At 39.8% G+C, this 24,476-nt stretch overlaps 1 protein-coding gene across 2 annotated transcripts in view; it reads right to left on the bottom strand.

Annotated features, from left to right (window-relative positions):
* CPNE5 (copine 5) overlaps window positions 1-24,476 on the bottom strand; it is a 137,105-nt gene that overhangs the window by 72,416 nt on the left and 40,213 nt on the right. For both annotated transcript variants that reach the window (XM_034414757.3, XM_087889586.1), the window contains exons 4-6: window positions 19,353-19,456; window positions 13,783-13,822; window positions 12,118-12,194 (exon numbers count right to left, since the gene is read on the bottom strand). In XM_034414757.3, the coding sequence (XP_034270648.1) occupies window positions 12,118-12,194; window positions 13,783-13,822; window positions 19,353-19,456 (221 nt within the window). The remainder of the gene's footprint in view (window positions 1-12,117; window positions 12,195-13,782; window positions 13,823-19,352; window positions 19,457-24,476) is intronic.

The following is a 24,476-nucleotide window of genomic DNA, read 5'->3' as shown; positions in this document are numbered from 1 at the left end:
GAGATATGATAATTGTAGAATCTGCATGCCTGCCAATGCTTAATACACAACCTTGTATTGCATGACCTTGACAAAAGGTCTCAGTTCTAGAATGTAAGTTAGCAATGCTGGGCATTTTGCTCACAGCAGGAAATTAATGTTGCCAGTCGCATTACACCATTCAGCTATTCTGTATTCCCCTCTTTGATGAATTTCTTATGGAAGAAAAAGTAGATTAGATACTGCAATGGCACTTCCATCTCCCCAAAAAAAGTTGGCAAGGCATGACAATTGCACCGTAAAAACCCTTGCAAGAAGCACCCCCAGTCCTTATGTATATGGGGATAAGATAATCACTACAATACGGCCTAAATTTTCCACTCCAGCTTCTCCCCTGAGAGCAACAATGATACCTTCTAAATTTCCTTGGCATGGGGCCACAGCTACAGAGACAGTGACTAATTCCCTTCTTTCATTGATACAATTTCCTTGACAATATTTATAGAACTTGACTGAGGTTTCCTCCTCCTCTCCTGGAATGTTCAACAGTTAAAGAGCCTTCTCTCTTGCTGCCTCTGCTCATATATTCAGCTGAATGGGAGGCAACTGGAAAAAAGTAGTTTCTACAGTCAGTGGGAGTGTCTTCCATCCCTTTTATTCGTTTGCAGGATTGGTTCAGTAAATAGCATTGCACTGGAACTAACTGAACCATTGTTTTCTTCTAATGGTCAATTTAATCAATAGGTATGAGGTACTAGTTCAGGAGTGACAAACTCAAGACCCACAGGCCAGATCCGACCCATGGGGTGCTTAGTTCTGGCCCATGGGGCCACCCTGGAAACAATGAGAGACCGGCCTGCGGTGCCTCTGCTAGCGAAAATAGGCTCCCGAGTTCCATTTCCAGCTGCGATGGCCTCCTGCAACACTCTGCCAGTGAAAATGGAGCTTGGGAGGGCCGTTTTCGCTGGCAGAGGGTTGCAGGAGGCCGTTGCAGCCAGAAACGGAGCTCGGGAGCCCGTTTTTGCTGGCAGAGCGCTCAGGCTGCCACAGGTGCCCCCGACATGACTGACATTGAGCAGGCCACACCCACCCTGGCCACATTCATCCCAGCCCCCTGAGGTCAAAGACAACTCTGATGTGTCCCTCAATGAAAGTCTCTGCAGCTAGCTACTAATAAACCTTCAGGTTTATTATATTCATAAGCTCTGCTTTCTCCCGGAGCTCAAGACAGACATAGTATTTCTCCTTCCCCAACTTTACCCTCACAATGGCAACCCTTTAAGGTAGGCTAAGCTGAGATAATACCTGCCCCAAAGTTACTTAATGAACTTCCATAGCTAAGGGCAGACTTGAATTTGGATCTCCCTCGTCTCAAGGTTATTTCATGCAATCTGCAAAACTATCCCGTTCCTCTTTTGTTCTGCTCCTTCAGTGGCATAACCTAGTACTCAATGTTTCCTTTTCTTTCTCTCTCTCTGCAGTTTGAAAGTTTGGGGCTATGCAGGGATGGTACCATCAAGCTTCACTACTGCTGAAGTCCTTGCCCTTCAGATATGCTGAATTGTAAGTTCCAGAATTCACAGCCCACCTGACCAGTGGAAGTATTGATTTCCAACACATCTGGGTAACACCAAATTGTGGACATGCTCTGAATCAAAGCTTTGTAAGCTTTAAGTCCACATGTTCTTCCCATCCTATTGCTGGTGGGGCAATGAGATGGAGAACAGTAGAACCAATCCCTTCTGTATAAATGCTCTTAAAAGGTTTACTGAGCAGAAACTATGGTTTGTTCAGACATATCATTAACTTTTGCCTAAATAAACAAATCTTCTCCAACTTGGGCAGCTTTCAAATCGGCTTCAATTCCAGGAATTTATTCCAATGGAAATGCTGTCTCTAGAAAATTTCAGAAGTGTAAGTCCACAAATCAGTGCAGTCAGTGTTGTTACCAGATTCTGAGCCCAGTAATGAGATACATCTAACCCAGATTAGATGTATCTAACCCGGGTTAGATGTATCTCAGATACCACAATGATTGGTAGGCAGCCTCTGCAAAATAAGCAACGTGGCTTTCCCCATCTAACGCTAATCCCTTATTTAGCAATATGGGAGCAAATTCACTGAGGTTAGTTCCCATTACTGAGCCTCAGAGAGGCTTTCTGGGCCTCTTATTAAGATTGTGATCACCATGCTGCCTGAATAACGGCAGTGGCAAACGAGCAGAGATGACAGATTGCCCTAGCTGCAGTTACTTGACAGTGAAGCGTGGCAACCTTTCTCCTACCAGCTGGAGAGCACTGACTAACAAATTGCAGAGACAAAGGACATGGCTTTGCCAGCTGCCATTTCTCTAGCAAAAACTGAAAATTTATCCAGACCTTGCCATTAACTCATAAGGCTCAAACCAATTAGTCTTCAGTAGCACTGAAGGAACTGCTGAGAAAATCACTGGTCTACTGAACATCTCCCCAATTACCCACATCAGCTTTCTTCAAAGAGATGCCCTCCAAGTGGGTTGAACTTCTACCCCCCGGAATCACCCAGCAAGACTACAGAAAGTTGTCCTATAGTGGGATAAATGAGTCTATTTGGGAAAGCAAATTCTGCCTGCCTTGTTGCAAATGTGTACATATTGCAAGAGCCTTGGTGGCACAGCAGACTAAAGTGCTGTTAAGTAGCACCAACTGCCTGCAATTACTGCAAGTTCAAATCTCACTGGGCTCAAGGTTGACTCAGCCTTCCATCCTTTTGAGGTAAGTAAAATGAGGACCCGGATTGTGGAGGCAATAAGCTGACTTTGTATAAAAAAGAACACCACTTGGGGGGGCCGAAAGCCCTACTAAGCAGGTATATACAAAAGTATGAAGGCTATTGCTTAACGCATTGTAAGCTGCCCTGAGTCTCCGGAGAAGGGCGGCATATAAATCAAACCAATAAATAAATAAATATTAAGGATCTGGTGAACTGTACATGCAGGAGGAAGGCCAAAGAAGCTCATCTTAAGTACAGACAGACTTCCTGCAGAACTGGGCCCAGGAAAGAAGAAAGGAACAGGTTCTGAAACACTAAAGCAGAGAAATGGCTAACTCTAGAAGAGGGGAAAGAAAGAAAGAAATGGATTTGCAGAAAATATAAAAAAACAATTTCAGGTGCAATCAAGATAAACTATGTGAAAATGGTTGGCCAAATTCTTCCTAGGCTTCCTTTTTCACAGATTGTAAGGACAAGTTGAATTTAATAAGTCAAGACAGAGGAAATCAGTCACAGCTTGCCTTTTTTGCAGATCAGCAAACTGGAACAAAATTCCTGATAATGCACTGAATTCTTTCAAATTTCCAATGGTCACCATACAAAGGGTCACTTAAAATCATTGCCCCAACACTATGGAAGTAAGCTGGCAGGGACAGCAAAGAATAATGATTCCTTCTTATAAATGGAATTTTCACTGCTTGCTCCACATTTTTATTGCGTCAGTGCAGGCTTAAGGGTTGCTTCCTTCAGCTGTTTCTCTCTCATACATAAACAGATTGTTTAAGAAATCATTCTCTGAATTTCATGCCCTTTCCTCATTTTGACCACAGTGATAGACTGGATTCTGTCTTGGCCATTGTTAAAAGAACTCCTCATTAGTGGATTTCCCTGCTTCATTCTCCTACCAATCCCAGGAAAGCATGAGCTAATTGCTTTTATGGCTCTTCCAGTCACTTGGGCTAAAATGAGAAACTTGGCAAAATCTTGTCAATTTTATTTGGGAGGAAGAGAAAGAAGGAAGGCCGATCAACCTTTGAACCTGTAAAAAAATGAAAGAAATCCCCACCCCCCCCAGTCCAGCTTTTCAAGGGAGGCATCCCTACGCAAAATAGGCATTGAAACCCTGGTGGTTCAGTGGTCAGAATGCAATATTGCAGACTAACTCTGCCCACAGTCTGGAGTTCAATCCTGATTGGCTCAAGGTTGACTCAGCCTTTCATCCTTCCAAGGTTGGTAAAATGAAGACCCAGATTGTTGGAGTCATGATACTGACATTATAAACCGCTCAGAGAGTGCTGTAAAGAGGGCAGTATATCAGTCTAAGTGCTATTGCTACTATGGAGCAGGCTCATGGGAAAACATTTTCCAAAGCACCCACAGTCAATTGGAACAGAGACCTTTGTACACAATGAAATGAAGTATAGCAGGTCAACCAGATAGCTCAACTTGCACCAGCAGAAGACTATGAACATCTCTGGTGGTGGTGTATTGTCCAGCAACCTAGGGCAAGTCAAGGACATCATCCACTCATGCCATTTGACACAATAGGTAGCTCATCTTCATGCTGGAGCAAGCATAAATTGTGAATCAGCCCTATGCAGCCATTATTGTATGAAATAAATATGAAGTCCAGAGAGATTTCAAGAAGGTCACTAGTATGTTAAGATCTGGATTGCACATGAAGAAGAAAATATAAAGAATCTAAACATCTGCACAAGAAAGAGCTAATGAAGGAGATCCCACATCATCATATTTCATATGGGAACCAGCTACAGAAACAACCAGAATTATCTCCCTTTTTCTGATTGCCTAAAGAGGAGCTGACAGATCAACTCCATGTCTACCTTCATCCTCAAGGCATCCTGAAAAATTAAGCCCTGAGGCTGAACGGTGCCCCCATCCCACATAGCTCTTTTGTAACCTTCATGAATATGGCTTCTCTCCCTTTGAATGATGGGAGGCAGCATTCTTTCACTACTACATCTGAATTTAATGAACATGAACATTGCACAGGGCAGCAATCAGCTAATAATCAAGGATAGCTGTGAAGAATTATCTGCATACTGAAAATGAGGTTCCAATAACAAATAACTACTCTGCAGAGAAGTTGTGTTTTGTATGTATATGTTGTGTGTGAAAGAGAGGGGGAAGGAGAGAAATGAACAGTTGGATGGATGAATTTAAGGGATAGCTGAAGGAGATTGGACCATTTGCCCCAAGCTTTCAAAAGTTTGCTAAAAAAAAAAAAAGGAAACTGAAAAAATAATAATCTTATGAGGAAATAATCTTGAATTAACTTAGCCCAAACCATACTTGGGAAATCTGCTGCCTTTGGGGCATCATTTTATTAGTAAAGCCTGTTGGAATTATATGGAGAGACATAATTCGGGGAGGGGGAGGGGAGGAAATGCCATTTTCATTACCAGCATGTCTTCTGTTGTTATCAGAGGGAGGGACAAATGAAAAAATAAAATCCACTGAGAACACCCACAATAAGTAAAATACCTCCAGATCATCCAGTTTCTTTTACCGAGATGTTCTGAGCTTCTGATTTAATATCAAACATCCTGTTCAGGCTGGAGCAGCAAGGAGCTGAACAGCTTCCTAATTCTTAAATGATAATAATTAACTGCAACCCAGAAAATGCACATGACTGTTTTTCCCCTAAAGAGGATGAAACTTAAGTGTTCTGCTTCATTTTCCCAAGTCTATGGGACTTCTGTGATGGAGTTGTAAATTAGCACACTGGTGTCCTTGTCCTGTGATGCCCTCTCACTTTTACTGAAGCAAGCAGCAGACAGATGTTTGGAACCAGAGGTCCAAGCAGGTCTTCACAGGCTATCCAGATCCTCCAAATTGTCCAATTTTATTATGCCAGATTCTTGAAGTGAAACATGAGGGAGCAGGAGCACTGAGAGGAGAAAATGTTGGGATTGCAGCTGTGCTTGAAAGGCCTACTCACACCTCCAGGAAATCAAACAGAACATAAATTGTGACGATATAGAGTCAGCTCTTTCGCTCCCATCTATGCTTCTTATTAAATCAATGCTGTTTTGCTTTTGCTTTGAGAAACCTCAGCCTCCCAGCTATGGCTCTTGTGGAGCAATCAAAAACAGTCCATGCTGAGATCAGACTGATTGGGTCCTATGAACTGGGAAGTAAAAGACATTAGTCTACACTGGTCCCTTGGAAGACTGCTTCTAATGTCATCTATTCATTAGGATCCACAAGTGAATGAGAGACTTAGAGAGGTCAAAGACTTCAGGCTACAGCAACAAGTTCCAAATGATACCACATTCTGCAAGTGACTCATCTGACACTATTTTTTCTTTATTAGATTTGTAGAGGGGTATACCTATGCCTTTTAGATAGACACGCAAGCCCTGGTCACCTCATGATTGGATAATTGTAATGTGCAGTACATGGGGCTGTACTGAATAGCATCCAGAAGCTACAGCTGGTTCAGAATTTGGCAGTGTGGACGGCAATGGGAATATTGCATTATGCTCATGTGAGCCCAGTTCTCCATGAGCTGCAGTGATTACCAGTTGGCTTCTGGGTAACTATCATGGCAAAACTCCTGTCTTTCTGAGGGATCACTTATTTCTGATTAATTCGGGCTATTCAGTGAGATAGCAAATGCGCTCCAGGTCCCATTGATTAAACAGTGTCATCTTACAGAACTCAGGAGGAATGCTTTCTTTGTTGCGAAACCTGCTAACTCCCCCTCCCCCAGAGATCCATACATTTCTCACCCTTTTGAAAATCATTAAAAACTTGGCTGTTCGCCCAGACTTTTGGAAACTATAATTGTGGAGTCTCTACAAGTTGGATTTTTTTTTTTCTGTTATAAAATTAGCCTTTTGGTCAGCTACACCTTTTTTTTCTATATGTATTGTTTTCTTTCTTTTTTATTGTAAGCCACCCAGAGTTGCTAAAGTGCCTGGCTTCAAGCTGAATTGATTATATTGTTATTTAATTAAATTTATTTTTCTCTCATAATAGCAACTCAGTGAAGTAGCTTGGTCTGATAGAGAATAACTGATCCCAAGTCACCTAAGGAGAGTCTAATGGCTTCTGATGGACCTCTATGGCTGATTGTTTCTATGATCCTAAATCAAGACTTTCACCAACACACTAAATTCACTTTGAGCAATTGCTTAAGTAATCCACTAAGATATAGCAGGCAGATTTTTTTTTTTAAATGTAACAAATGAATATTGTCTGCAGTTGCCACAGTATGATATCTAGGCTGAGATCAATGTATAGCATTGACTGGCATAGTTATTTTCAGCTTACAGCAGGGGTGAAATGTACTTATCTTTCCTATCAGCTCGTTGATGTGCACGAGCCGCATTTGTGCATGCGCCATCATCTGCACATGTGCAAAGCCTTCTGCGCATGCGCAGATGGTCAAAACCAGGACGTGACGATGTCCCGGTTTGGGGGGGGGGCGGAGCCTCCCACCACCGGTGCTACCGGTTCTCCGAACTACCCACCACCGGTGCTACCAGCTGCCGCGAGCCAGATAGAGCCAGCAGCATTTCACCCCTGGCCTACAGCCAGGATGACATGACAATAAATCAGCTTGTACTGTATTCCTACAAGTGGGTAACTTAGGGATGACACTCCATAAGATTATCCATAAGCCAACAAAAAATAAGTTTCATTTGTTATATATTCATTTGCACGTTTGATTAAAATATATGTCAAGCTTCAAATGGCGTTTTTGCTGCTGCAACTATTATCTCTTCTCAGCTTGCCAATGAACTATAGGGGCAGGGAAGGGGGAGATAGAACTAAACTCCAGATATCAAGATGCCAGCCATGGGAATCAAGGACATTTCGACAGGTGTTTTCCAGAGCCAAAAAGACTTTATCACAAAAACACCAGAAGTCTCCATTGGACAATGTGACCTGGTCTAATGGGAGGAGGGGGGGAGGCAAGACCTGAACTTTAACTATATGGGTTTGTGCGGGAAATAGTTAGATCTGGTTTTGCCCTCATCTTTGCCAATATCATGTACTCAATAAAGTTTTGTATTAATAGATTGGATCATCTCAGCCATGCATGCTTTGGTTGGGTTCGTCAGTCAGAACGTTGACAATATAATTATTAAAATTACTCTTCTGATATATTGCTGTAGAAATATGCATGCATAGATATATTATCTTTGGCCATATAAAAATCTTTATGGATTCTGTGGGGGCTACAGCCAAAATGTTTGGAAGACGGCAGGTAGCTTGATCACCTCAAGTTGAGGATCTCTGGTTTTAAACTCATTGCTAATGAAAGCTGAAAAGGGAGAGGGGAAAAAAGTCTACAATAGATTTTATGGTCCTTGTTACCAAGATTTCCAAAATATAAGTGAGTGACTCAAGGTATATAAATCCTTCCTAACATACAGACCTCAGGAACACTATCAGGAATTTTAATGGAAAGGTGGAGAAAAGAAACAAAAATACTGATTTTACTCATTAATTTAGAACTGTTAAAAAGAAAGTTTTAGGATACAGAAAAAGCATCAGTGCTTCAGAAGATCAACGTCAATGAGCTACCAAAGCAACTCTATTTCTGAACTGAACTATTTTAATAACAATGCCAAAAATTGTTGCATGGGTAATTACCGGTATTATTTTGCAACATGTGCCTCTACCAGAACAGAGTTTGCAAAATAATAGAATGGACAGTTTAGTTTCAGTAGCTACTTGAAGTCACCAGCTTTGGTTATTAAGAGAATTTGGATTATGAGGATGATCTACAAAGAGGAATCATCCGGTGATGTTCCATTTCCAAAATATAACCGTGCATCCATCCTATACATGTGCCATATTGCCCACCAAATGTATTCCTCCTTCCCGTAACTTTCATTTGTATTAGTCATTTCTACCTGACAGCCAGTTAATTGTGTTGGTACTAAAACTTAAGAATAATTTGAGGAAACTGTAGAGTCCAGAGCATTTGGAAGCTCTTCCCAAAGAAGTGTGGAACGTGCTTAGGCACTACTGGAAGGAAAACTCCACCTTGCATTGATGAGGGTGTGAAATAGTCAGGAGATCTGAACTAATTATTATATTCTGAAGGACTTCAGGTCCTTCTTGATAAAAGGACCTCTACGCTTTAGAGTAAACTGCTTGTATCCCCATGTCCTGCAGCTCACCTGCACATCTTAGGTGAGCAGCAAGACAATATATTTTGAGCAGGCTACCAAAAAGTTCTGAAACAAATCCCTTAATAAAAAAAAATATGTTCTTAACACCCATCAGGACTTAATGCTCATACAGCTCATTTTCACAACTGATCTTTCATGTTTAAATGTTTTTGATACTTGTACGTAGCAAAGCCCTTTTTTGTGAACTTCTTTCCACAGTATTTATTGTGTTCAGAATCCTGAGCTCTCTGCCTCTCTTTATGTTTTTTTTTCTTCTATCTGCTGCTTCTCTAGGGAGAAGCCTTGGGCTTTGGCTTGTTTCCAACAGCAATGATAATTAATTCCACAGTGGGCTTCTGTAACGCCCCCACCACTTGTACATGCTGCTTTGCACCTTGCATTTACCCTCCCATGGTGCATCTGAATTAATAAGCTGCTTCTCAAAAGACAGTAGAGAGCTTCTCTTTTTCACTATATGTATCTCTCCTTTCCAATTATGGCTGGCAATTGCAAGAGGAGCGTTGGCACCTGCTTCCTTCCGGAGACTCTGGAGCTGTTTTCAGACAACGAGGAAAAAGGTGTTATTTGCTGGGCCTGGAAGCTGCATGCATACTGCTGTATTAGTGACGTTCTGCACTCTTAACATCATCTTCTCAGCAAGGATTTGATGAGATTTGACTCAGCCCAGTACAAGAAGTTGGGATCTTCCTCAATAATCTCTGCTGAGTAGAGAACAGCAGAGCAGCAAATGATAATGTGTCCATAACAAAATCATTATACAAATGCTGTAAACTGAATATTTGCATCAAACATCAGGATACCATTACATAATAGAAGCATTTGTATGATGATGTCATATTGCATATGCAATTTTGGCATTGTTATGGTGTCAGGGTTCAAAGTAATACACCCATAGCTGGCCTGATTGAGACCATCTTGGAGGCTTCAGCATTGCCATGTGGTTTGTCTTGGATGTCACTGATCCCACTTTGCTTCTCCTAAAAATACTAGGGGTTTTGACCTAACATATTGGTATTATGAAGGACTCATAATGATAAATCTGATCTGGCAACAGACTGTTTCCTAGATGTTGTCGACCCCAGAAAACATGGTCAATTGTGGAAGCCTAAAATCTCTGCAGGCCTTGTTGTATCCTGTTTTCCTAAGGGATTCCAAGTTCAATTTTTTAAAGACGTTCTACAGACTACTGTACAACAGGAAAAATTCCATCCAGTGAATTGGTCTTTAACTACTGCAGCACATTAACATGATGCATGGTAGCAACACACAGCAAGGGCAGAATGCTATGTGTTCAAATGTTGTATTATATTTATTTGTTAAGCAGAGTCTTGACTGTCCTTCAAATCTAATAGCTCCCAATTTACAAAACAAATTAAAAAGGATCCACAGTAAAACCAATCAAACCTAAAAATAAATCCAAAACTCCAGCAAGCAATGAAACCGAAGAAAAGCATCAGGAGTGCAATCAAAACAGAACATCAGAATAAGCAAAACAAGCAGCAAAAGTAAATTGCTTAAGGCTACACTAGATAGACTTCAGGCTTGTTTCAGAATACTGCCTGTATCTTAAAGATGTGGTCCACAATCCAGATTACATGTAGCAGGAGAACTGACTTTTCTTTACACTGTTTTCTCTCAGAAAATGGCTCCATCTTACTTCTGCCTCACATTTAAAAATAATCTACTACAAGTAGTTCTCGATTTACAGCCGTTTGTGTAGCAATGCTTCAAAGTTACAATGGACTGAAAAAAGTGACTTACACTTATGACCATCGCACATCCCCATGGTAACAATGTTCAAAATCCAAGCGCTTGGCAACTGGCATGTATTTATGATGGTTGCAGCAGTCCAGGGACATTTAATCACCATTTCTGACCTTCCCAGCCAGCTTCCAAGAAGGAAAAGTCAATGGGGGAAGCCAGAGTCATTTAATGACTATATGATTCGCTTAACATTTGCAGTTGATTCACTTAACAATTGCTTAACAAATTTGCAAAAAAAAGTTGTAAAATTGGGTGCAAGTTACTTAACAACCACCTTGGGTTAGCAATGGAAATTCTAGTTCCAATTCTGGTCCTAAAACAAGGTTTCTTTATCTTAAGAAACCATGTATTCTATAAACCACTGTTCAACATATTTGGATGCTACTGTAAAGAGCAATGTGTTATAAACCACACAGTCATCGTTTTCATGCTTCTGTTCCTTTTCTTTGGGAGATCATAAGCCCAAGCTTCCTGTTAATGTTCTGGCTACAGAAGGAGGCAGTATACAGTTTAAAATGTGCCAAAAATTGAAGCTGGAATTAGCTGTGATTCCATTTGACCTATAGAATCAGCACTAAAAATAATTTTTCAAAAGTGGAGCGCTGTACTGTATTAAAAAAAAAACAATCATGTTTCTCTACTAAATGAAGAAAAAGTAGCTAACAGAGCTAGTTCTAAAACAAGCTAATGCAGATGGTAAATTCAGTAAAAGGCAGATGTCTTTGAAATGAATATTAATACATCTGAGAGGGAATATAAAAAGTTATAAAGTATGCCAATTACATATATGAGAAATAGGAGAAAAGATTCAAGATATAGATCTTCTCTGAGGTTCATATATGTGAACTCAAATTCACTAGAGATAAAAATAGACTTTTGTATTTACTATTTTTAAACATGTTTATATGACTAAATTGTTTTGGTGACTTTATTTTCAGTGTGTTTAGGTTTAGAACAAAATATTACACACTGACTCCCACAAACTTGAGAAGAATTTATGACATGTGGGCTTGATATTTTGCTTTTCTCCATGCATCAGTGATCCATGCTCATCTAGGGAGAGCATTGGGTTGGGGAAAGCTGACGTAGACATAATAGCAGAAACAGAAAAGAAGCTAATATCCGGTTGCTGGTTTTGCCCAAACTTAAATTAGTCTTTAGTCTATATCTCTGTGAAATAAAGACTCCCCTCTGATAGGATTTATCTAAACATGTATGCTTTATACATCGCTAGGTGTAGTAGAATGAACCCACTGAAGAAGAAGGAGGAGGAGGAGGAGGAGGAGGAGGAGGAGGAGGAGGAGGAGGAGGAGGAGGAGGAGGAGGAGGAGGAGGAGGAGGAGGAGAAGGAGGAGGAGGAGGAGGAGAAGGAGGAGGAGGAGGAGGAGGGGAGGCGAGAAGCTTGAAGTCCCACTAATGACATCCCAAATGACATTGACTAGCGACTCACATCAAAGGCTTCTCCAAGCGACTTCCTGGTGATCCAACAATCTCCCCCAGAGTGCAGAATGTTTGACCAAGGAAATCCTGATGAAAGAAATTGACATGAATGTTATGAAACTTCTCCTAGCAGGGTTTCCCCCTCTTTCTAAAGATCCTAGAGAGTGAAGGCAAGACATTATCAAAAACTTAACTTCTGCTCTAGTTAATTTATGGAGAAGAACAGTCCTTCAGTCAACTCATGTAGCTAAGTGATGAAATGTAAAATTTGTTACTACCGGTTCTGTGGGTGTGGCTTGATGGTGGTGGGTAATGTGACTGGGTGGGCATGGCCAATTTTTTTTTTCTTTTAAAAGCATTTTTTCTACAACCTCTTCGGCCGAGGTTAAAGGCTCTGACGATCCTAGCTGAGTTGCCTGATCGTCAGAGGCTTTTATTTTCTTTTAAAAACACTTTTTTTTTGCTTTCAAAAGAAAAAAAAGCCTCTGACAACTCAGATCCTCAGATCCTCAGGCAACTCAGCTGGGATCATCAGAGCCTTTTAAAAGCATTTTTTCTACAATTCTTTTGGCTGAAGAAAAAATGCTTTTAAAAGTAAAAAAAAAAGCCTCTGATGATCACGCGGCTCAGCTGGGCATGGGGGCGGGCAGGGATTTTTGCTACCGGTTCTCTGAACCACCCACCGCCATCCCTACCAGATCGGGCAATTCGGTCCGAACTGGGAGCATCTCACCCCTCATGTAGCTCCTTTCTACAGCTCTTACAACAGAAGTTTGGGAATAAGTGGCTAGGAATTTATGAATCTGGCCACAATACATGCATTATATGAGTTAAAATCATTGCTGAATTTTTTTTAAAAAATTAGGCTGGTGGAAAGACAGTAGCATCAGGAACAAGGACCTCATGTATCAGGCTCATTGCCTACTCAGTGTCTGTCCAGGTACAATAGGTGCTTCAGCCTCTGGCATCCTTGATTTTGTTCTGTAGATCCAGAATGCATATTTTGTCATATTCTCATAAATTAAATCTGTCAGTAATGTTAGTAAAACAGAAGATTAAAAAAATAGACTGGTATTTTTTCTCCAGCATAACCTGACTATATCTGTTTCCTCAAATCATGCCAATTTATTATAATTTACGCTGTCACCCCATAAGCCTACACTTTGCAATGAGTACCTACCAAAATTACTTATGCATGCTTTAAGTAGTTAGCAAAAATAAAAACTGAGATTCACTACATACTTCTTTGCAGTTTTTTACTTACTTGAAATGTAAAACATTATAATAATTCAGGATAAAGGAACAGAATGAGCCAAAGTATGCGTAGAAAGGGCAGAAATAAAATGCAGTTTTAGCAATATTTCACAACTTAGAAAAACCTTTATTCAATGGATTACCCTACATAGACTGCATTCTGAAAGCCCCAGATTCAGTCCCCCATAAGCATCAATGCCCTAGCAGTACATATATATATGGCACTACATATGTCTGTATAGCATCTAACATATGGGTGATCAATCAGAATTTTTTTAATTTTAATTTTTATTTTTACAATTCTGGCTTATTGCATTACATGAATATGATGTACTGAAATATAGGCAACAAAAATTGGATCAAAGAGAAAGTGTCTCAAAAACACCATGTAAATGAAGAAGAAAATGTGTACTTAGCTTACATGTTTGGATAGGTCAGGACTCTTGGAATCTACATCATAACTGCAGGGAAGAAGAAGCAGAGATCACACACTGGCATTTCAATCATGTAGAATCTTGCTATTTCTCTTTTGCAAAATCTACACAATAGGGACATTGTACAATATCTATGAAGAAGGAAACAGAGTCAGGGTTGGAAATCAAGATTTTGACTTCTTCTGCATGGGTTTCTGAGAATCCTTTTCCTTGTCCATTACTTAAAATAGTGTTCTTCAAATCATTTGTAGACTCAATTTCCATATTCACATCCTAAAGATAATATTGCTGGATTATTATGCCAGTTGAAGTCTAATGCATCTAGAAGTAGATTGGGGAAAAATGGCAAAACAAACCAATGGAAACAGGAGTACAGCTGATGGAATATGACAAAAATTGTAATACAGGTAGTCCTGGATTTACTACCACAATTGGGCCAAGCATTCTGTTGCTAAGCAAGACAGTTGTTGTAAGTTTTGCTCCACTCTACAACTGTTCTTGCCACAAATTTTCTTGCCACGACGATTCTTGCCACAAGAATCACTGACGTTATTAAGTTAGTAACATGAACGTTGAGTAAATTTGATTTCCCCATTGATAAGTCACTGTTTTCAGTGTTCTTGTAACTTTGAACAGTCATTAAACAAAGGGTTATAAGTTGAGGACTACCTGTATACATGTTAAGGAAGCTTCATTTTTCTAATAATATTTAGTGGGGAGGAAATATGGAATATTATTTTATATTCAAATACATTACTCCTAATCCTTCATCCTAAAGCTGAAACAAATAATTTTCAAACAAATGTATTTTTTTCTAAATGTCTTAACATCAAAATTCATACTTGAATTTTGAAAAATTAAACTGAAAAGTTGAATGCTGTTAAGAACTATTAATATCCCCTGATTGATGTCAATGAAGATTCTCAATCATGGCAAGAGTTGTCTAGAATTTGAATCGTGGCAACTGGACTTCTTTTCTTGTTGGTTTGAAATGTTTAGCTTATCCAAATAGGTTCTTCAATCTGAGCATGTTGGTTAGGAGGATCCCAGATATGTCCTCCAGGCAGCTTTCATTTCTCACTTAATCTGGATATGCTCTTGAGCAGTGGTGAAATCTGAACCGGTTTGCTACTGGTTCGCTGGCTGCGCATATGTGCTGTGCACGTGCATGTGCAGTTCGCACCAAAAGGAGGCTTGGGAAGGTAAGTGGAACAACGGGAGGGGGTGGGGTGGAATCAGCTGTGGCACGCGATATTGGGAACCTTTTTAAAAACTTTTTTAAAGCATTTTTTTACTACCTATCCGCCAGAACCAGTTCCAGTGAATAGGTAGTAAAAAAATGCTTTAAAAATGTAAAATAAAAGGCTCGGACGATCACAGCTGTGCCGCGCGATCGTCCGAGCCTTTTTTTAAAACTTTTTTTTACTACCGGTTTGGGCGAACTGGCCCGAACCGGTAGCATTTCTTGAGATATAAATGCTCCAACTCCTAAAACCTTTATTCTATGTGGGTTGTTAAGTGTGGACTCCAGTGGTGGGTTTCAAAAACTTTTACTACTGGTTCTGTGGGCGTGGCATGGCTTGGTGGGCGTGACAGGGGAAGGATACTATAAAATCTCCATTCCCACTCCACTCCAGGGGAAAGTTATTGCAAAATCCCCATTTCTTCCTGATCAGCTGGGACTTGGGAGGCAGAGAATAGATGGGGGCAGGGCCAGTCAGAATTTTTATTACCGGTTCTCCGAACTACTCAAAATTTCCGCTACCAGTTCTCCAGAACTAGTCAGAACCTGCTAAAACCCACCTCTGGTGGGTTCCCTCGTGAACCTGTGAAATGATCTTGATCTTCTTCGGGACTGATGAAAGAGCTAAATAAAAAATGGGGAACAGGTTGTTTTCTGAGGCCTCCACTCCTATCTCCTAAATGATGTTGAGAAATTCTGAGCTATCATTCTATATTAACAACAAATTACCTAGACTCTTAATACTTTTCATGTAATTCCATTATCTTTTTAATTATCAAATGCTATTTATTATAAATACTATTATATTTATTTAACAAATATAGTATGCCTATAGACTTCCAAATATTCCCTGGAGGACTCTGAGTTTGGGAAACTTTCAGAAGCTGAGCATTGGGTGTGTTTTGGGATGAATCTTTCTTTGTTTAGACGGAGTAATGTGGCCAGCATTGTTCTATATGAAGTAGCTAGAACTGGGAATTTCCCTGAAGACACAGAGCTCTTGTGGTTACTAAGGTAGAAAACAGAATATTGAGAAATGTACTTTATAGAAACATTACTGCAAATAATGATGAATGTGGTTACATTTTTCAATATTATTACACGATAAATATTATCAATCATCTAGTATTGTTCACTAACAGATACTGAAATAAAATATCACTGGATGATAAAATAAAGAATAGTTATTTGGATGTTCATTCCAAGCATATAAGGAGAACAGTTTGCCATAAAATTACAAAGGGAATTTCTTTCAGCAATAATTCACATATATTTACTAAGACTTAAACAATGCCAAGGCATTTTTGCACAAATTAGCACAATGCCAAGGCATTTTTGCACAAATCTGAGAATTTAGCTGTAAGCCATTTATTCTCTCTCCCCCCCCTCCTATGTTGCTGAATACATGAATACAAAAATCAATTTTCACACAGTTTTCTCCTCTTCTATTTATAACTAAATTTTTTAAGCTAAATTCAATGCTACAGAATGTATAGATTACTTCCTTTGTTAAAAGTGGATGTTACAATATTGACAAATCTTTGGCCTATAGACTACCTTTGGGACCTCATCTGGAACAATCTGATTTCATTAAAGGATGCCAAGCAACAGACAATATTCCATAATTGGTGGATGTAATTGATATACAATATTGGATTTGATGACATTTGTTTCATTGAAAGTTTTTGATATGATATGGTCCTTGACTTACAACCATTTAGTGACCGTTCAAAGTTACAACAGCACTGAAAAAAGAGTCTTATGTCCATTTTTCCCACTTATGACCACTGCAGCATCCTCATGGTCACATGATCAAAATTTGGATGCTTGGTAACTGATTCATATTTATGAAGGTTACAGTGTCCTGGAGTCATGCGATCACCTTTTGTGACCCTCTGACAAGTAAAGTCAATGGGGAAGCCAGATTCACTTAACAACTATGTTACTAATTTAACCACTTCAGTGATTCACTTAACAACTGTGGCAAGAAAGGTCGTAAAATGGGGCAAAACTATCTTGCTTAGCAACAGAAATTTTGGGCTCGATTGTAGTAGTAAACTGAGAGCTACCTATATTTGGTTTTCCCTTCAAATTTTAAAAATTGGAGTAAAGTGTGATCCTCTAGCCCATTACAAGGATTATCACAACTGGAATTATTTCTTCATCTATTAGAATGTTATGAGGAATTCATCAAGAGTGTTAATACATCAAGAGTACTTTAATACTTTTACTTTAATTTTATTTAATGTGATGTTGGCACTATTGACATAAATATCTAAGAATATTTCAGGTATCAAATTAGTGGTAATGGAACATTGTGAAAGAAAGATCTGCATTGGGAATGAATAACAAACTCTTAAGGGAAGAGAAAAAAAAATCAGTTAGAACCAAGAAAGAGGAAAAGCGTGAGAAAGAAACTAAAAAAAACTCTGTCTTGATTTTGCTTGGTATAAAATGAGGTAGGAAAATTTTTTTGGAAGGTTTTCAATATTTTATTATGCTACCCTACAACAATAAAGACCATTCCTGGAATCCCTTGTGCCCCTTGTTTTTTCACCTTGACAATCCTGAAGGGATGACAAATATAAATTATTATTACATGCTGATGATACTGTATTCTTTACTGATAATTACCAATGTTTTTAACCAATATTTATGGATCCCATTTATAGTACAATACTTTGGTAAACATTTTCAAGTTGCTTCGTTAATTAGGAGAGATCTAATACACTGTTTACTGGTTCTAAGGTTTCAATGAATATTTGAAAAAATACAGTTTCATATTTTCTATGTATTCATTTACATATCTTGGAATAATTATCCCTAGATTCCTTTGTTGAACTAGGTTAATAGTTCCTAGTTGCTTATCTCAGATATAAACAAATAGTGTAAAATCTCCAGGAGTCTATGAGGAAGAATAAATGTCAATATAAAAGTAAGTCCAAAGTTGATGTATATTATTAGAGGGAATCCTATGTTAATATTTGTAACGGGTTTTAACCAGACTGATAGGATACTGAAAAACTTTCATGGTATTCTCAGACTTGTAGATTTTCTATATTAGAATTACTTTTCTCTGAATATGGGGATTTTAATTTGTCAATTTTCAATTATACCATTGGACATATATTGTGACTTACAGTATATTGCTTTTTGAATTCAACTGATTATCTCAAAAGTTATTTTGGGAACAATTAGAAAGCTACTATAGTGCCTTTTTATATTTGGCCAACATTTTGATTTCTGTTTTAATTGGTTTTCTCACATTAAAAGTTTCAAGATATGTATATTGGGAAGTAAATTCAAATTTAATCCAACTCTCATGCGAAATTGACATTATGGGAAAATCTAAACTGAAGATTGCTGGTAAATAATTATTATGGAAATTATGGACCAAAAGGTTACTGTTAAAATTTTCTTCAAAATGTTTGGCAAAAAATACATCCCATTTTGGATTATCTAAGACTGTTCGATGGCTGCTTATTTAATTAAAATATATTTTAAAGGTATACTGAGTCTGAAGAAATAGTTGTTTCTGAAGTTCCTAAACTACTGATATCATTCCAAAATTCTCAAAGTTGCTAAACCTATGGTTAATTTATTTATAACTAAAATGATATATTAAGATAAATATGGGGTCATTTGGAGATAATTTAGACGAATAGGTTCGAATATTCTGTTTTCAGAAATCAGTGGGCTAATATTTTATTGATTGTTAAATCAGTATGCAATCATTTGTTAATAAAACAGCAGAATATTTCCTATGTCTAGTAGAGGACCCAAGGATGTCTGGTATGATGCAAGGGGAGCATCTCAGAAGAAAGTTAAGACACCTATATCTGGCTCTATTTTACACTGACAATATATAAGTTTAATGTCAGCATAAAATAGACCCAAATGTAAGTGTCTTAACTTTTGTCTGACATGTTCCCCTTGCATCATGCAGATGTTGAAACATAACCCTATACTAATGGTATTAGTACAATATTGGGAAAAAATAAAGATAAAAATTTTGAATGTAAAGTATTATATTCACAAGTTTTGGACCCTACTGAAAAGTGAAAACTCTGCCTTTAATGTGCGTAGAATTATTGCTGCCTTTGGAGCTCAGAATAAAGAGACCCCTTTTGGATCTCATCTCACATCGCTATTTTTTTCCCCAGTGCATGCCTTGTTAAGATAAAGCACTTGCATATTCTTCACAGAATCTCACCAATTACAGGATACAGCCAAATTGAGAAGTCTTATGGGTGCACACTGGTATTCCCTTCACACGCTCACAGCCTTTACAAGACCAAGAAATATGCCACTCACAGATCAAAGCGCAAATTCTGCTTCTCTTCAAAAAAGTAATCGAGGATGAACTTCCGCACAAAGTCGGGGTTCAAGGTGTTGTCAATGACTTCAGTCCTGCCAAACTGAAAAGGGAAAGGGAACCAAATGAGCGCGACAAGTGCAGTAGCATTATAACCATTAGCAAGAAGACTTGAAAAGAAACAGTATTTTTAGCACACTCCAAACTGATTCTGGGATGAAGGCTAGGTTGGATACATTTAAATAAGAGGTAGCATTAAATATCTTTGTTTTATGTTTCTTACAAGCGTCTTCAAGGCCTAAGAGCAGGAAATAATTCTTTCATCTCTTAGTCTCCAGAGCGAGTAACTTTCAGATGTGCTGACTTCAACTTCTAGCATGCTGAGAAATAGCCACACTGGCTGGGGAGAAGCTTCTTTCAGAGATCTGATAACTTACAGACAGTTCAGAAATTGGGCTGAGTGCCACGGCTTGCCTAGTTCTGCTTCAGGACAAAGATTTTAGTCTTGGCAGGTGAAAAGAAACAACATCAACAGAAGGGAAGAAGGAGGGTGCACGGAGGATTCATTAAGCTTCCCTCCCTCCTTATCAAAAATTATTTCCTTGAATGGCATATCGTTCTTTTGCACTTTACATGCAATGGTCAAGATTTAGTTATTAAAGCTGGATGTACTAGTACTGCTGTTTCTAGTTATGTAGCACTGCAAATAATACACATGAAGGCAGAAACAGATAAAATATGCATCAATTAGCTCAGGAAAGAAACAAAACACAACAAAGCAAAACAAGAAACAGTACTTAATCGATTGAGTTTCAGCCACATTATTGTTTTTATAATATTTCAATTATCAAAAATCTGTGCCACCTCCAGCATGTCAGAATTTCCAAGCTCAGCAGCCAAAGTTGTTTGATTTTGTTTCCAAAAAGCAAGAACTCTGCCAAGCCAGCAGGCACATTTGGAAGAAATGCTCCACATTTAGGTGCAAGCTAGAGACATTACAGCAAGTGACGCACACAGAAAGCAGCACACAGTTACATAGGCACAGCTGGGGGCACAGGGCAAAATATAACAGTGAAATCAGCAAAGGGGAGGAGAACAAAATCACTTGCGAAGACAGAAGCTTGTTGCATCAAGAACTGCTAATTTCTTCTTTGCATCACAACAACTAGTAGTCGCCTTGAGACAAAGCTAGCCTAGTGAGAATATCTGAAGGCTACATGACTAAGTCTCCAAGTGCTTCAATTAGTCAGATATTAATTAGAACCATCATTCCTCAGGGGGTCATACAACAAAGGGGTGAATTGTCAGAACCTCCATCTAACATGTTCTGGAAGTAGAGGAATTTCAAGCGTGTATACCAAAGGGCAGCAGAGATTTTCAAGACCAAGACAGAATGGAACAAATCCAGATACCTAAGATGACATGATATGAAATTGCCTTCCCATAAAAGAGAAATTTCTAGGTTTCTTTAAAAAGCAAAGAAAATTTAGGTAAAAATACTGAAACAGGAACTTTAAAATATCTGTTGTCTATATAAACTTCATGCTGAATTGGCAGCTTTCCTCTTGCTTTCTGTGATGAATTGTGATGCCAGAAGCAAAAGAAAAATAAGGAGTTTGATTAAGCTGTTGATGAGTATTTGCCACACAGAGGAGCCTCAGGATTTTGAATCCTCAAGCCAGCCACCCAAAGGGAAAAAAATCCACAAATGGGAGCAAGAAAATGGGGATACCAACTTTAAACTGATAACATCTAAAAAGCCATAAAAGAAGGTATTGCAGATGAAATAAAGAAACTCTAGAAAACTGAGCAAAGAACAAATCATTCAAAAACATTCAGGACAGAATTTAAGTTATAACGACCGTATGTGAATGAAAAGACAGCCTCTAATTCTGCTATTAAGCCCAATGTGTCCATCAGGTTGCAGTGCAGTCACTTGAATATGTTTAAGGATGAACCAAATGCTCATACAGAAAGGAAGAGAATATTCACTCATGAATGAAGGCAAATATACGTGTCCCAGGATAAAGTTGCAGGATCCAATTTGGATCACCATGACCAGAGGGTTAGTCTTCTGAGCTTTTGGACTCATGCTGGAGCCCATCCTCAGAGAATTTCTCTCTCACTGGAATGTGAGAGGAACACATTCTGGTGGGAGAGAAGCTCCCTGAGGATGGGTTCCAGCACAAGTCCAAAAGCCCAGAAGACTAACCCTCTGGTCCCGGTGATATAAATTAGATCTGCAGAATATTTACTGTTAAAGAACACAAGATAAAAACCTGATGCTGCCTAACACTGCTTAGATGTAGTACTTTTATAATCGATGTTGGTGAAGAATGATATGTCTTGGGTTTAAATCACTTTTAGCTGTGGTTACTGAGTGATGTTGGGTTGTATATGTATATATAGTCCAGCCTTTCAGTTTTGATGTAGTGGGGAGAAACTAGAGGCAGGACTTGTTATATTGATTTATTTAAGGAAAGGTAGGCTATAAAATGTAGCAAAATAAAAATAAACTGAGTAAAGACTTTATGCCCCCTCTGGATTCCAGTAGTTCTGATAATGCCAGCAAGGGAAAGAATTGGGATTGGCATTTAAAATAATTTGTAGCTGGAGGGCAAACAGTGTTTCCAAGAACAGTTGGTTCATGAACCAAAGTGCCCTGGGACAATGAATTAGTCAAATAAAGCCAGAATGTCAAAAACAATCATATAGTCCTACAACATTGCACTAAATACTAAACTAGAGCAGATTTTAGCATTCCTGGCCAACACAAGTAGGAACTTCCTCAGGTTTAAGCAGGTTCAATATATATATTGATGGGAAGTCTGCAAATCTAGCTTTTCCCTACCCATGTGTGCAATACTGTGGAATAAGAGGCAGACAAATAGTCCAAAATTAACTGTGCTAGCAAAGCATTTTGGTCCTTAGTCCATCATATTCCAGCACAGGCTAGACTCCTCTCTACTTTACTTGTATAATTTATGCTGGCAGATGCCCCAGTAATACGAGTACAGCAGCACTTATCTTTTATGACCATTTAAAGAGCAAAGGAGAAGTAAAATCAATGGGAACAAGGGCAATATATAAATTTGTATTAAGAAAATATACCAGGCGTGCTATTTACACCTGTGGGCTGAGTTATTTATTATGTGCTATAGAAATGTCATCCTGTCAATTTCCTTCAAAAAAAAAAAAAAAAATTGCCTGCGTGTTGTAGAATGAACTTTCCTGCTATGCCCAGACACAGTTTGCAATACAAGGGTTATCAGAGCTGAAAATATAACATGATGCCAAAATGATCACCAACAACTTATTTGATTCTCCTTCACCTGATTTGTGCATTTTAAAAAATGTTTGCAGATATGTTTGTCCTTTATATTAAGACTTCTGCTTAACTTCACCTTCAAGAACGCATATGGGCCCCAACTTTGTTCCATTACTTTTTTTATTTTAGAAAATAAATATTAGACAAGGCTGTTTGTTTCAAATTTGTATACACTTGCTCACAAAAAAGGATGGAGGTAAAACAGAGATAAAAGTTTGTATGATGGCAAACAAGAAGGAATGGCAGGTAGAATTCTGATACCATTTTGAAATTGGGCAAACCATGCAGAGATGGCTCGGGAGTTCATGGCTTCCATGACAGCTATGGACCTGACCCAGTTAATTCATGGCCCTACCCACACAGGGGGAAACACGCTGGATCTGGTTTTTGTCTCTGGACAGTGGTTGAGGGATCTTGATATAGGGGATATAGTTACTGAACCCTTGTCATGGTCAGATCACTCTCTCCTTCGTCTCGACTTTCAAACCGCTGCACCCCGCCGCAGGGAGGCGGAGCCGGTCAGATGGTTCCGCCCCAGGCGCCTGATGGAACCTGACAGATTCCAGACGGAGCTTGGGCCATTTCCTGAGGTTCTGGCACACGCCTCGACTGGAGACCTGGTGGCCGCCTGGGATAGGGCGGCTGCTGGTGCTCTGGATCGGGTCGTGCCTTTGCGGCCTCTGACCCGGCGCCGATCTCAATTGGCTCCTTGGTTTACCGAGGAGCTGAGGGAGTTGAAGCGCCGGAAAAGACGCCTAGAGAGTAGTTGGAGGGCCAGTCTTCTTGAATCTGACCGGACACTAGTAAGATCCCACATTAGGAATTACTTAGTGGCGATAAAAGCAGCGAAATGTAGTTATTTTGCTGCTCTTATTGCGTCATCAGATAATCGCCCGGCCGCCCTCTTTAGGGTGACCCGCTCCCTGCTCCACCAGGAAGCGCGGGAGGACCCCTTGGAGGGTAGAGCCGAGGATTTTGTTCAGTATCTGTATGACAAAATCACTCAGATTCGGGAAGACTTGGACTCCGACTGGGTAGTCTCAGGGGGAGAGACAGGGGCAGGTCTTGAGAATGTTATCTGGGATGAGTTTGATCCTGTGACCCCTGAGGACGTGGACAGGATTCTGGGTAGACTGAACGCAACCACTTGTTTATTGGACCCGTGTCCTTCCTGGTTAGTACTGGCTTCCCGGGAAGTGACACGAGGCTGGCTCCAGGGGATTATAAACGCTTCGCTGAGTGAGGGTGACTTTCCCGCCGCCTTGAAAGAGGCGGTGGTGAGGCCTCTCCTCAAGAAGCCTTCCCTGGACCCGGCAATGTTGGTAAATTATCGTCCGGTCTCCAATCTTCGCTTTGTTGCGAAGGTTGTTGAGAGTGTGGTCGCGCAACAGCTCCCCCAGCACCTGGATGAAACGACGTATCTGGATCCGTTCCAGTCGGGCTTCAGGCCCGGGTACAGCACGGAAACGGCATTGGTCGCGTTGGTTGATGATCTCTGGAGGGCTCGGGACAGGGGGTGCTCCTCTGTCCTGGTCCTGTTAGATCTCTCAGCGGCTTTTGATACCATCGACCATAGTATCATGCTGCACCGGTTGGAAGAGTTGGGGGTGGGAGGCACTGTGTTGCGGTGGTTCTCCTCCTTTCTCTCTGACCGGTCGCAGTCTGTGTTGACAGGGGGACAGAGGTTGACCCCGAGGCCCCTCATATGTGGGGTGCCGCAAGGGTCGGTCCTCTCGCCTCTCCTGTTCAACATTTATGTGAAGCCGCTGGGCGAGATCATCCATGGTTTCGGGGT

Source organism: Pantherophis guttatus, chromosome 3 (assembly GCF_059756535.1).
Source record: "Pantherophis guttatus breed Tessera chromosome 3, ASM5975653v1, whole genome shotgun sequence".
In the NCBI taxonomy this organism is placed as follows: Eukaryota; Metazoa; Chordata; class Lepidosauria; order Squamata; family Colubridae; genus Pantherophis; species Pantherophis guttatus.
The sequence above is the reverse complement of the archived record's forward strand: the minus strand, read 5'-3'. Positions and strand labels throughout refer to the sequence as shown.